The 14,830-nt window shown below is 37.3% G+C and overlaps 2 protein-coding genes across 4 annotated transcripts in view; one reads left to right on the top strand and one right to left on the bottom strand.

The window, feature by feature from the left end:
* Positions 1–14,830, bottom strand: part of Gad1 (glutamate decarboxylase) — a 171,872-nt gene that overhangs the window by 22,360 nt on the left and 134,682 nt on the right. Inside the window, exons 1-3 of one of the 3 annotated variants that reach the window (XM_069124662.1) lie at positions 4,569–4,906; positions 3,393–3,478; positions 2,950–3,040 (exon numbers count right to left, since the gene is read on the bottom strand). In XM_069124662.1, the coding sequence (XP_068980763.1) occupies positions 2,950–3,040; positions 3,393–3,449 (148 nt within the window). In that variant the 5' untranslated portion in view covers positions 3,450–3,478; positions 4,569–4,906. Of the gene's footprint in view, positions 1–2,949; positions 3,041–3,392; positions 3,479–4,568; positions 4,907–14,830 lie in introns of those variants that run through there. The other 2 variants (XM_069124661.1, XM_069124663.1) reach the window with 2 other exon arrangements.
* Positions 9,218–14,205, top strand: LOC138185604 (uncharacterized). Its single transcript, XM_069124672.1, has 2 exons — positions 9,218–9,505; positions 11,573–14,205. Exons 1-2 carry the CDS (start codon positions 9,497–9,499, stop codon positions 12,299–12,301), a joined length of 738 nt encoding a protein of 245 aa, XP_068980773.1. The 5' UTR covers positions 9,218–9,496; the 3' UTR covers positions 12,302–14,205.

Raw genomic sequence — 14,830 nt, 5'->3', positions numbered from 1 at the left:
CTAGACGTTATATTTTCAAATATGTAATGAAACTTTGGGATTAGCTCAATTCCTACCCGTGCCAGACATTTTTCTTCCTTAAATCTCATCGTGTTATTAAATAATCACAATTTTTAATATTACTACCAAACGAGTGAGAACGGGCCGCTAAAATCGAACTAAGTGTAATTTGTACTACATACTGCATATTTGCAAGGTTTTGGTGCACAGAGAATGTTGGAGCATGTAATTGTTACGAGGATTTTGATATTAATATAACTTCATAATATTTTTCGTCCCTTGTTTTACTGGGAGTATCTATAAGGACGAATTATTTAATGAAGCGTACCTTCTTGATTACAATTCATGTTCTCTCGAAAAAATCCTTAAGTCGTAAGACAAGTTTAACAAATGTAAGAACAGCACGGATGTTAAACGAATACTGCCCTACGTGCGAGAGATTATGAAAATTATAGTTTGATTGTTCATATCTGTGCTCTCTTGACTCTGTTATCCACTTATTTGTTAATTTATCCGGCATACTACACAGACTTGAAACAGACGTTTATCTCTAACGCAGAGTACAATTTGTTGTCGGACCTTTGACCCGCCAGAATCGCGATCGGGCCCACTATGCGCCGTTTCGACCTACCGCCGGCTCTCCTTCGCAGAAAACGTTAATTATTAGAATGATTTCACCTCATCAAACAATTGAAAGTATAGACCTATATTGACACACTCTCACTTGTTTGGTGGGATGACACCATCTCACATCGTCACCATCTCTTCATCTTCTTCTTCTTCTTCTTCTTCGTCTTCCTCTACGTGTCATACCAGTGACGAGTGACTTGTTTTGCTATTCAGGAACATTCATGCAATAGTCATTCATCGTACTACACGAAAATGCACATAATACAATCATGAGTACAGATACACTGAAAATATTTGTCTTCCAAAAATTTGTGACGTTTAATTTAAAGGAAGATGGAAGATGGATAAATTAAGAGATAGAATTTTATTGTGACTGGAATTTAAAATGTAAACTTTACCTCGAGTAATTTGATTATTTTATGGCTCTGGTTTGACGCAGATAACAAAAACTATTTACAGTAGGACATTTCAATGTGCTCGTGGTAAATCCTTGGTAGATTGAACTGTCTTTTAGTCCCTGGGTAACCATAAAGTATCCTGTGGAATAAACCACCCTTCGTTTCCCATTGCATTAAGAAGATCCCATGGATAAACAGACCAGAAATTCGCTAGTATTTATGTTTTAAAGTCACTGTTTTTCTGTTATCTGAATAGAATGAAGGAATACTGAACTTCTTAATAGAAAAGTCTTGCTTGAAAAGATGATCATTTCAACTCAAATTCAATATACTTTATATTCCAACTTAATTAATACGAGTATATCGATGCTCAAGTCATTTAAATTTGGAAAAATTGTCGTTCAAAAGTTACGTTAGTTAGATTTTACGATAAAGATGTATTCAGAAAGAGTAGTATAAAGCTATTCTAAAGGAGCAAGTGTATTTTTCAATAATCACGAGAACGATGAATGAGAATCGAATGGGAAAAGGAGGGAGCGTAGAACCTTATGGTGAATCGTTCTGAGCCCATGGTTAGACAAGAGAAATCCCTGGCTTCCAGAGGCTCTGCTTCAGCTAATCCAGCTCTATCAATCTAACGTCTGAAAAGACCGTCAAAGTCTCCTTTTTTCGAGTTTTACAGCGCTTCCGATAGAACTACTCATCAGACTCGAATGTTATTCAATCGATAGTGAAAACAATGTACACAGAGGAATAAAGTTAGTAATTACCGTTAAATCGTGCAAGAGGCGGAAGCATCTAATACATGCTGTTTCGATTGGCTGAATTACAGATTCTAGTTTGATCTACGTGGAACTCGTACGTCGTTTGGCACCAGATGTACGGAACCCTCTATTCGTGGCTTTAATCAAAGCGCCTTCTAGGGGTTGTTACACGCGGCAATTAGTTCTGGCGATTTATAAGCAGGATTACGGGGTTAATTTATAGTAACGAGTCGGAAGAAACACGAGGCTACTTGAGTTCCCGATAAAACTTTTCTAGGCAATCAAAATTATAACAAAATTTCTGCAATAAAAAGATCTTCCATAATTAACTTCTATCAAAATTTTAATAAGTTCGACGAATTGAAAATCGATTCAAGAAATTACAGTTACGTTTCTACAATAAATCTCTACTGTTACCTGATATCAAAATCCTAAAATATGTCAACTAAAATCGACTCATTTTTTGACTAGAAAAATATTAACCGATCTTTTTTATTCTTTTTTAGCTTGGAAGCTGCTCTTATCGGTATCCAGCACTTGGCAAAGTGTAAACAGATTCCCTACAACAAACCCTTCCGCCCTTTCTGTGGCGTGTAATCTGTCCTCAGCCACTCGTCGTCTATGAGCCTCTTCAAGCCAATTCTAAATCCTCTATTATTATGCACCCTTCCGAACCTCGCGAAATCAGGGCAATATTGTGACTCCCGGATTTCATTCTCGAAAAGCCAAGGCTGCCTCCACAGTCGGAACACACGAGGAGATGCTCCGAAACAACTTTAGAAACAATAATTTGCTTGGATTCGCAGTGACGCATGAAGACAGTAGTAGAATATTGGTCAGTAGATACGGAACGTATCTGGTCAGACATAGAGTAAATTGGATGCGCGAGACACTAGCTTCTGTCGTGCAACAAACTGACTTTTGTTATCACTTTTCCAGCTATACACTACGATATTGGCATGCATTATTATAGTTTAACAGAAACAATTAAGGGAAAATTTGAAAAGATACAATATACATGTAGGGGAAGCTAAGGTTATGGTTACATTAAAAGGAACACTTGTAGCTCATTCTATTAATTTTACATAAAATTTCTGAAGAACAGGGCATGCTGTGATATTGAAAAAGTTCTGAGAAAATATTTTAATAAAACTTACCCGAATATTTCAAGTTACAGTGCTCCCTAGAGAGCGAGTACGTGTTTTCGGAACTCATTAGTCTGGTCGGTGAGTGTGTTCGGGCGAAATTCTGAAATTTACAATAAATACCTGTACTTATTGAACTACATGAATATATATTTCGTAACATTCACCACAAAAATTACTGACATTTCTTAGAATAATCTCGTCGAACGAAGTACAAATCTAATGAAATCTGTTGATGAAAGAAATTGGTAGTAGTGAAAGCTCATAGAAGGTACGGATGCATCCGTTCTCAGGCAACGATTACAAAAATTACCATCTTTCTTAAGGAAATACTACTAAAAGGAAACAAAGAAACAGAGTAAATGAACAGCTAACGTAACGATAAACGATCATAAAATGACGAGAACTAGAAACAGACACGATGAATGACGTGAAACGAGATGGGAATGCCTTACATATAAGTATTCCTTGATCGCTGTGATTTTAGTGCCGATCATTTGCACATTGTCCATGTCTCTGCTTGTGCCCCTCGCCTCAGTCCCTACAACAATCAACAACAATGTCCGCTTCAGTGTCGAACTTTTCGAACAACACACTTTCGCGCTTTTTCGTATCTTTTATATTATCCATAGCGAGAGCCTGACAGAAATTGCGCAACTGCGAAGCGAGAATTATTAAAAAATACGCCGAAAGAACACGGCAGGCCGAGCGACCAAAGAAACATGGACAGAGAGCATTGTCTGTTCTTTTTCGTTCTGATTTCTTTTTTTCTTTTCGTTTTGCATTTATTTGTCAGTGATCTTTCAACTTCAGGTTCTTTGAAATCGTATCGTTGCTCTCTGAACCGATCGACTGGTCCTTGGAGCGTGAGAAATGTAAGCGATAGATCATCCTCCAGAAATTAGAAACTACGGATCACTCTACTGAGAGAGAGTAATTCAAACGTGACAAGAAAAGTGCTGATTGAAACGATTACGTAAGGAGGAAGATAGTGCAAGCTAGTAGAGAATCGTGCAGCTTTCATTCAGATTTTCTGTATGTATGGTATTTGGTGATTTATGCCGGGGAAAAAATATAACGGTATCCAGGCATGTAGAATTTTTATGTAGAATACAATTCTAACCAAATGTAGCTTATTGTGATAAAATAGATAGAGTTAATAATATTAGAAGTACGTACGATGTATGTTTCTGTACGTGTAGATAATAAAATACAAAGTCTTCTAGAATGTACAAAGTTTCTAGAATCAGGTATGGATTAAAGTCTTTTAGAAAATAAGATAATATTATACTATTCGAATTATTCGTCAGATTTTGAATAAATCCATCCACGGGATACATCACAATGACATTGAGAAGAACGAATGGAGCGAGAATGAGTTATGCGTGAAAGCGACATGTAATTCGAAACAAGAACCGAGAGGGTTTCAAAAAAACATTACCAAATTCCACAACAATCCCAAAAACATAATCCTTCCATTACCAACACCAATAGAAACCACCCTTGAAGAAATACAGTTCTATTTTCAAAACCCTCTCGAGTATCTTTAAACGACTAAAACTGGAGAAAGCGAAGATGATGAAGAAGAGAAACGGTTGCAACGAAACTCGTATTTCCAAGGAAGTACTCACCGATTCCTTGCTATCTCCTTGTGGGATAGTTGGAGTACGAATACTTCGATCTCGCTCGCGCTCGCAAGGGGATGAAGCTGTTGTAAACGGTAGAGAAGGACTGGAGGATGGATCGACGATAGACTGGTGAAGCGACGACGGGCTTCGGGGTGGTTTCCAAGGGACTGCTTCCAGCCGAAAACGCCTGGACGACTCTCGAACCTCGGCCTGACTCGGCCTGCCTCGAGTCTGCCTGACCCAGTTTCTCTCTCTCGTGCAACCCACGCAACTACCCCCAGCTGGCGGGGGTTGTTTTCACGTGGGCGGAGCTCGAAACGTCGTCGTATGCACAAGGTTGAAAGGGACCCGCGTACGAGGGTGGTTACGTAGGCGTGCCGAACTCTAGCCAATCCCTGTTCGAACGTCATGCTGACGTCAGACAGTGGTATGACGTATCGTTCGTCGCTCTCCTTTATCTCTGTTTCCTCTCTAGCCTCGAAGGCAGATACGAGGACTCCACCGCGTGCGGTTTTCGCCACAGAGATGCCTGTGTCTCCTTTTATATGTTTACGAATGTACTCCAGATGTGGAACCGATGGGATCCAAGAAAGCTGCTTAGCCGCGAAATCTCCGGCACGCTTGCCCGTTAGCCGAGATACACGCTGGAGGGACAGTATCGGAGATACTCGAGCTTTTCGAGCAGAGCTCCTCCACATCGTTTGAGCGCCACTCGTTATCGACAACGTGTGAAATTATTCAGCTAGCGAACAAAGGAATCACCTGTGAAAATCCTGCGAAATGTCATCGTGTGCCGGTAGGTTAAAATAAACCTCCATTCTTTTCCTACTGTATCACCTAATATTGTTGAAGATATTTTTAGTAACGCATTGGAAGTACTTCTACATTAATTTGAAAATTTCTCTAGAAAGTAGGAAAAAATCTTCTGGAGAAACCCTCGTTAATTTGGGATTCTAGGAAAAGAAAGCCTTCAAGTGGATTGAGAAATAAAATGTTTGTATAATATCATTATAATATGCATAATTAATTAATTTGCTATCCTAGAAGAAGAAATTCTTGTAACGGATTGAAAAAATGATTTACGATATAACGACTACACGGTCCTATAGATATTAATACGAATTGTATTGTACGCTTGGAATAGAAATTGCATTCTAGAGTATCGGTGGATTCTTGGTCACGAGTATCCTGAGGAATTCAAATCATTCTCTGCTTAAAGAGATTGGAATCGTTGCCGATGAAGCTTCCTAAGAATTCACGGCGCGTCCATGACTCGTTCGACTCCTACGTAGAATCTCCGATTCTTGACGTCGGATGTTTCAGCATCCAGCTACGTTTCTTAGACGGAGAAGCAACGGTGCGACGCGAAAGAGACACAAAAAATTTGATTGCCGATTTCTTTCGCGAAAAATGTCGTGACGCATGCGTCTCGTGACTGGAGTTTTCGCCGCGCGAGGGTTGAGGACTTTCCGACCGAAAGGGGAAAGAGAGGAAACGAGGGATACACTTCGAGAGAATGACAAGCGGAGGAAGAGGAAGAAACGTAGAGGTTAGGCGAGGTTATAGGGAAGGGTAGGAAGGACAAAATGGACGGCAGCCAATCGGATGGCGGGACAAAATGGCCGACGGTGAATTTAATCAATACTTCCTCCGTCCTTCGTGAGAGGGTGGAGGACAGGACAAGACCTAGAAACTACCAGGAACGTAACAATCCATCGTCGAGTGTACGTATTCGCATCATTGAGGTCGATACACCTAGTTCCTTGCCTCTATGTTCCTCAGACACCCGTTATATGTACTAGAGAATATGAGTTCTTCTCCTTCGCTAACGATCCCCCTTGTTTTTCCATTGTAGTTACTTGTTGTTGTGTAAAATCGTCAGTAAAGTGCATTCTGAGAATGAAGGGTTGCTCAATGAGAAGAGTATATAAGTTGATCTCTTTTCATTTCTTCTTTCTTTGATAATTTGGAACGTTCTTCATTTAAGTATGTAGTTGAAGGCTCTCTAGTTGCGATGCCGATTATCTTGTTACAGGAAGAACATAACGAGTGTCGTGATGATAAAATTTCAAGTGGTAGTTATCTATTATTTGTTGAGAACGTAGTTGACGATTTTTTTAGTAATTAGTACATCGAATCTGGTAATTACCTAATTAGAGTTTTAGTATTACCTACTTGAGAAAACAGTTAGCTTCTTTAAAAATATTAGAAAACCGCTCTAAACCTTAAATTTGATATTCAGAAGGAGATTTAATTCGATGAATGGACCAGAATAGTCTTTGGATAATTGAAAATTCGTACGATCGGATATAATACTTAAGAGCAATTACGTAAAGAGCAATTGATTTGAATATTCCTATATTCCTTCACGAATATTCGGGCTCGAACTCAGAAGTTAAAAATTCAATTAGACAGAATCATGGTGACATTTCAATATATCAGAATAACGGTGTCATTGTACGAGAAATCGATTTGGAATTTGGTGGAAAGAGATTCAACAGCTTCTCGCGTCTGTTACTTCGCACAGAAAGTTTAAATTGAAACGATGCAGCCCGGAGGTACCGGGAAAAGAATTCTCGGATGCCTCGGGATAAATTTCTTGACGGCGCTATCGGCCCAGAGAATGCAAATTACTTGTGTCCAAGTTCCTTCTCCGCTGTTCCCTAGGGCTGTTTTCCACTTTTTCCCGCTTTGTCTTTACGTGAAAATCATGAAAGTACTATCTCGATGAAACGGATAAAGTGCGTGCTCGGTTTCTGATAACACTGGCGCCGTTATGAATGTTACATTGTTTATTTAATTTAGAGAGACGTCGATATGAAATGCGTTAAATTTTTAATCCTTGATACTGCAGGAAGGTGATATGTCATGTATTATTCTGTATTATCTACGAATATCAATTTTGTGACAAATTTTAACCCTGGAATATTATAGCGATTTATTGTATTATTCCTTATATTTTTAAAATAGAACATAAGAAATGTTAATTATTACTATAAGTTATGATTTGATAAACTGTTGAGTAGTAAACATACGCTTGTTAGCTGTTATGCTAATCAAATTACGTTTTTAAATCAACTATTTTTACTTATCTTCATAGTTAGAATATTTAATTTCCCGGTGTAGATAATGCTATCCGGAAATTATTTTGAATTAAATTTAACCCAGGCATATTTTTCTACCATTATATAATTTTTCAATTTGATGAAAATATGAAGAAATCATTAAAATATTATGTTAGTATACACGAAATGAATTTTACATTCAAATCTTTTTTAATCATCCAGGCCCCTTTATTTCTTCAAACAAAAATAAAATATTGACATAAAAATTCGAAAAGCGTGACAGGGATAATTGATCTTTTAGTATCATAAAGGTACACTGATAAAAATCCAACAAAATAAAAAATAATATAATAGTTAAATTTTTTAATTTTTTTAATTGAATATGAAAAGACTATTCATAAATGTTGAAGGTATTTGTTAAGTATACCAATTTTTACATTTATTCCAGCGAATTAACTAAACACAAAGAATAGACAAGGGTAAAAAAAAAGTAACTTTCGATCAAATACGCTGAATCTATACAAATTACAACGACAATGATTTATTTCACTGCTCATAAGGACAAAATTTTGCTAATAAATAAGACATGATTGAAACGCGACAACGATCGATACTCGACGTATGAGACGTAGTATGCATCCCCCGCGTTTGCCAGTACGTGCATACGCGAATGGGTTACGCGTGAATGTGAATATTCATGGTGGCAGACTACGAGCTCGTTTGTCTCGTGAAATGAATTTCGAGTAACCTAGATTGAAAACCTGGCGTAGTTCGTCCACGCATTTATCTCGTTGCGAGGTCATTTTTCATTCGAAAGCTCGATGTCTGGGAAAATATAAATGCCAAAGGGACGAGTCGCCTCAAAATTTTTATTCGCCGGGCACGAGATATTGCCCCTACACCTTGGAATTGAAAAATTCCACTTGTAACGTCGAGGAAAACATTTGTCACAAGTAAGCATTATTTAATTCGTATTATCACGGAGATCTTACATTTTTTCTGTTGCGTCGTTTCAGATTATCGTTATCAGCATCTCGTGATAACGTCCCATGGACGACGAATATGCCTAAGTTTAAAGTAATACGACAGAAAATTGTACTTATAATGATTTTCATCCTGTCGTATATATCATTTCACAAGTATTAGTTTTACGATATTATTGCAATTATTACACCGTATTACATCATTTCCTTATGAATGAAGATAAGAAAATAGAAAAAGTTAATCCCACGCGATACTCAACTTCTTTCACGTTTCTAATAATCTCTGTTTCTTGTCTCTAGTAATCTGATTTCATTGGTTATCGTTATTACATAAACGTAATCGTTCATCATTGACACAAGATACAGGTAATTTAATCGCTCTCGTTCATGTACTGATTCCTTGTATTTACGATTGCACTCCTGTTTCATACTTTACAAGGAAAAGATTGAAATTGCTTGGAGTACGCGATTATCGGTAAAACCCAGGGAATACCAGGAATAAGCATTGCATGAACTTTTATAGATAATCGATCGAAGTCTATAAGATCGAGTGTTCAGACTGCTTTCATGAACAGATGGATAGGATTTACGTGTTCCTCGAATGAATATGAGTGTCTTCAATAGGTCAGTGACCCTTTAAGAAAAGAAACAAACGTGAACGGAAAAGTATCCGCTGTGTTATCTTTCATTACGCTCCTTGGACACGTTTGTCCGTAATCAGTCTGTACCAGTTGATACAGCCAATGATAGTTAATGCGATACATACTGTTGGTGATCAAACAGTCGAGCCAGTGGCGTGCGTCGTAAAGCTTCAAATCTCTCATTCATTTCGCGCGATCAACCTGTTGTCGGACCATAAAGTCTTCTTTCTAATTTGCGTTTAATGTTAAAGGTAAGTTATCATTTTATGCTTTTTACATTATAGATATTTGGCTTTGAAATGCTGTTATTATCGAAAATTATTTATTATTGTTATTTTTGGAATTGAATCATGCAGAGGACAAATTCGACAATTTTATGAAAGTTAACTATTTGATTTCTGAAGGATTAACACTAGTACTATTAATAAAGAAATTATAAGATTTGTACGAAACAGATATAAATTTGGAACAAAGAAATATAAATTTAGAAGCCTATGGAAGAATATGTAATTGAAAGAAAAAACAAGCTTCCGTTCGTGCATTCTACAAATTAGATCTCTGTGAAATCAATTTTGATGGAACGAATCATGATACAAGAATCCAAAAATTTTGAGTAATATAGTTTGTGTTATACAATCTTTAATTTATATAAATTCAAGAAAACAAATAGTCAAATTTCAAATAGTCAATATCGCCAGCATGTTCCGGTTTTAATAACAAAAGAGGAAGAAAACAGGGTCGTTCTGATTCACGAAATAAGCTCGCAAAGTCCTTTGTGAGGAGCAGCTTTCAATTTCTGTGTGCCACATTCTCGACACAAAGGAATCTCAATGCTGACTTCACGATCCCAGCAATCGCCATCGATTATTTTTATTCGTTAAACTGAAAAACAATTGGTATATCTCTTCTATGTCATCGCGTGTTTGCTATTATGTCAATTAAAATAAAAATGCCAAAACTTGTAGCTTCTATCGTTTAATTAAAATTAAAAATTGTACTGTGCACATTACTGCACATGGAATCGATCGCGGTTTTTGTGCGAAGAAATTCTTCGGTTTCTATCGAGCTTGTACTCGTAAATCATCGACACGAGAAAACCTTCGAAACAACTTAGGAAATAAAGGCTTACCGATTATCTAAGAAGGCATAAGCCCTTGATGACAATTAGTGGAATTTTAGTAAAGTTTGCCCGTTCCAAACTGGGGACGACCGCACCAGTTATCGACACACGGCACCCAAAACCGATAACGGATACCAAGATCCTGGTATTACTCACTCCGCGTGCCAACGAAGCTTCTAGGATATAGTGTGTCTCGTGATACCCGAATCAATCCATTATTCGACGAAGAAATTCGATCGGAAGCAAAAGAATAATCTCCTTTTATCGAAACATACTATTGTTTGTTGTCTTTCCAAGAATCTCAACTCCAGATCGTATTGTTTCAGAATTTCATTCAGAATTTCAGATATATGTCTTAATCGTCAACAAAAATTATTGTCAAATTCCAAAATATAATTTTAATTTTAATTCAATTTTACTGTTTGGATACTTTCATAATCGAGGAGTTTTTTGAAAAAAATGTTAAAAGATAAAGCGATGAATTAGATAAATTGCTAGTATTTGTGTTTTAGTGTTTTAATATCATGTATATGTATATTCAATTGATAATTATACTAGTTGTTAAAAATTTGAATTCCTTTTATATTAAAAAAAAAAATACAAACTCTATAATAATTGTGAATTGTTATGTAACTAAAAATCTGCATGCTTGTTAGGAACGCTCTTTAATTTTAGACATCGACTTTAATCGTTAAGAAATAATGATCAGTTCTAAAGTTAAAAAAGCTAAAGTTCTAAGATATACAAACAATCTTCTGTTTGTTTTTTATCTAAGAATTTATACTCTAAACTTTTCAATATTCACTTTGATCGTGAAAAAATGATCATTATACTCGCAAATATATGGAGAACCGTCCCCTTTTCCTAAAAATTTCAACTTCAGCTCGTATCCTATCAATACTTTTACATTTTGACGCATCCGCTCAAGCCATGAAAAAACAACTGACACATTCTAAGATATAATAGCAAAAACCATCTTCACACAATTTCTATTCGCCTTCTTCCCAGAAATTCCTCTACTCCATGCACTATGTAACGCGAGTCACCCTGTATATCATTTGGAGGCATACCAGAAGAGAAAGAGAGCTGCAGGAAATTCCCGATTGTCATAACCAATCCCTCCGATTCCTCCTCCGGCGGCTATCGGAACGCGGCAAGTTCCTCGTTTGCTTTCGTATTGATTAGCCATCACTTTCAGATGACGCCTCTACTTCGGTGGGTGTTGCTGGCGTTGCTGTTGGCCATGGTGGTCGCGCATCCGGTCGAGCACGCATGCGTTTATCTCTGCCGTGCACGGAACACCAGCCCCGAGATCACGGGAGGCTGCGAGCACCAGCAGAAACTCGTTCTTCAGTCCAGCGGAGGCCGGTTCCCGATTCACCGTCTCTTCAGGCTCTGCTTGACCCCGTGTCATGGTTCGTCGGATTTGCTCGTCTTCGACAACACCCACACCTGTCGTACGTTTCGACAGACGCTTATCCAGTACCACGGTTGTTCCTGCGACGACGTAAATTATGGCGAAACAAGGAATAACCAAGAAGATCCTTCGACAGTCAAGAAATTCGAAGAGAATCAGTTGAAGGGGACCGATGTAACGAGGATGTTGGAAAAGGCGGGCGAACAACAGATTGTTCGAGGTCAAAGTTTAAAGACCAAAGATGTTCGTCGATACATCACGGAGATCAAAGTGGAAAAGGATATAATCCAAGCAGACTTTAAAAATACAGACAATTTAAATAAAGCAGACTCTGAAAAGACATCTAAAGATGCTGCTACTGGTAATTTAGAGAAACCAGGCTCCAAAGATGATGCTTCTCGTAAGGAAGATTCCACGGATGAAACATCTGTAGACTGGGACCGATGGTGTATGAACCAATGTGACAACGGTAAGGGTGGAAGCGCTTGTAACTGTGACATAATACCGTGAAGAGGAAGATGGGCTTCCGGACGATGAAGGCAGCAGATTTACGAATTTACATATCTCGTAGGTTAGTCGGAACAATGGTACCGATAGATATAAGGTTAGTTTCTTTGGTTGATAACACGTAAACACCGTTTATTTCGTGTATCTTTCTTTCTTTTCCTAATCTATGTATATTCCTCGATAATTCTCGTCGAGGCGAGATTCGATCGTATATTACGATTCGTGTATGCAATTCCAATAATCGCGATTGGCGGATAAGAAAAGAGTATTTCGTGTCTTTTATCTGAAGATGCTTTCGATCCAGCTGCTCGTTGTTAATCTACCGATCAACGAGATATCGACAAAGTATGTAAGACGGTAGTGGAATATTTTTTTCGAAACGATCGCAATCTGCGATTATCGGTCTTTAGATGGCTTAATTGCTTTCCTAGGCTTAAGAGACTTCTTTAGACGCTAGGTCCGGTTCACGCGCTCAACGGGGGGAGCTTAACGACCAAGGAAAAAACTTTTTATCAGACCGCAATAGAGGGATTTTCTTCGAGACAAAGGAGGCTTTTCGTTGTCACGAATTATCGACCGTTCTCCGCGATAAAAATGACACATCCTTCACACGGTATTTACAGTTCAGGGAAACGATAGAGAACACTGTGAGCATCGTTCTAGAGGCGTGTGAACAGGACAATAAAGTGCAATGTGTGTATTATGCAATAAACGATATTTATACGTGGCAGCGGTGCAACAAACGCGTGCACCCGCGCGTCGATATACGTCTAGTTTCCTAAGATTTCTTCTAGTTGTAATAAATAATCTTTTACACAACGCCGTCGTATCTTAATTATTAATGCTGTATTTAATATTAGGATATCAATAGTTTAAGATATTTGTTAAGGGAAATGAAACAAAATCCATGTCTTCCAATTTCGTAGTTTCCTTGATACTTCGCGTATAATCAAGCCTCGAACATGATCGGATGTAATAATCCGACAGGCGAGCAGAACAATGCAAGCATGCGAGTACTTGTTGTAGTTGTTATTTAGGTGATTATTTTTTGAACGCGATCACGTTCCGGTTCGAGGGAAATCGATGGTGATTGTAAAACGATTCTTCGGGTTCCTTAGAACGAAACGTGCGTTCGTTCATTTTATATAGTGTGCCGTTCAAAAAAACGTTGTGACGCGACAATAAGACGTAGATTCTAGTATGCCTGTGCGATGCAAAACTTTGTCTTTCGCGCACTTTCGACATATACATTTATCTGTTAAAAAAAAAGAAGATACAGTTAAAATGTATTTCTGTATGAATTATGCGTCCTTACGTTATAATAAATACGGCGAACAGTAAAAAATTGGTTTTTCTGTTAGGATCGATCTACACATTGAAATAGTTCCGTAATAATAGTAGGAAATGCGCGAAAGACTCGACTTCAGCAATTTATTATCTGGGCTATGTAATAGTTGTAAGTGAAGTAATTGCTTTGTAAATATACGTACGAATAATCGGAAATTTTATTTAACTAACGATATAATATCGAGGAGTCAAAACTTGTGGGGTACCAATTTACAAATCTAGAATATAATCTGCACAATTTAATCGTTGTTAACGTTTACATGGAGTTATTGTATTCTGATATGTACCTACACGTAAAAAATGTATGTGGTTGCTGCCGGTAAGCAGTCATGGAAAATAATTAAGCGATATTATAATTATAATTATATTAATATTATTAGTATTAACGAATATTACGCTCAAAGGCTCGTTTATTGGCATATTTACGAGTTAATCCGTGTCTCTAATATATTTGTATTATTTATGTTTGTGATTGTACATTATGTATATATCGTATAAGTAAATAATCTTTGCATTATGTTTTGTCATACGATAAATAAAGAATATAATAATCTAAACGATGCACTTTTAGATAAATTCTCGTAAAGTTTAAAGTGTATTAAAAAACATTATTTATAATTTCGAAGAATATTTTCCTCAAGCTAAAAATTGGGAAATGATCAGTAAGAGATAAATGCAAAAGAAATTTATAGATTCCTTCTTTATCATCTACAGCTTGTTCAGACAATTGAAGATAATTTATCGACATTTACCTACTGTAAATCTTCGTGTTATCAGCTCAAATGCGTGGTTTCTGTTGAAATATCAGGTCTCTTCTATATCGTCTCTGTTCCACATGTCTGTGCTTCAGTGTCACGATGTAACCACTGGCGAGGTACAGAATAGACGTTATATGCAATGCTTTTTCGAGTTCTACGTTTTGAGGGTCAACTTGACGTTATCGATTCAATATAATACTGGTTTAGCATATATATAATACTCGTCTGTAGTGTCTCCATTGACTAATTCTGTACCTCGTCGGTTTTATCGCGATAAAATCATCCAGTAAATGTATGTACGCACCTTGCTATGATAAAACCCCAATGTCTAATCAATGATCGCATTCTACTATTTCTTCGGTAGATAACGCAGAAATTTAAAGATAAAAATAAGAATTTTCTAATCATCAATCGGTCAAATAGGACA

This window comes from Bombus flavifrons, chromosome 12 (assembly GCF_040668555.2).
Source record: "Bombus flavifrons isolate JBK064 chromosome 12, iyBomFlav1_principal, whole genome shotgun sequence".
NCBI classification, from domain to species: domain Eukaryota; kingdom Metazoa; phylum Arthropoda; class Insecta; order Hymenoptera; family Apidae; genus Bombus; species Bombus flavifrons.
The sequence above is the reverse complement of the archived record's forward strand: the minus strand, read 5'-3'. Positions and strand labels throughout refer to the sequence as shown.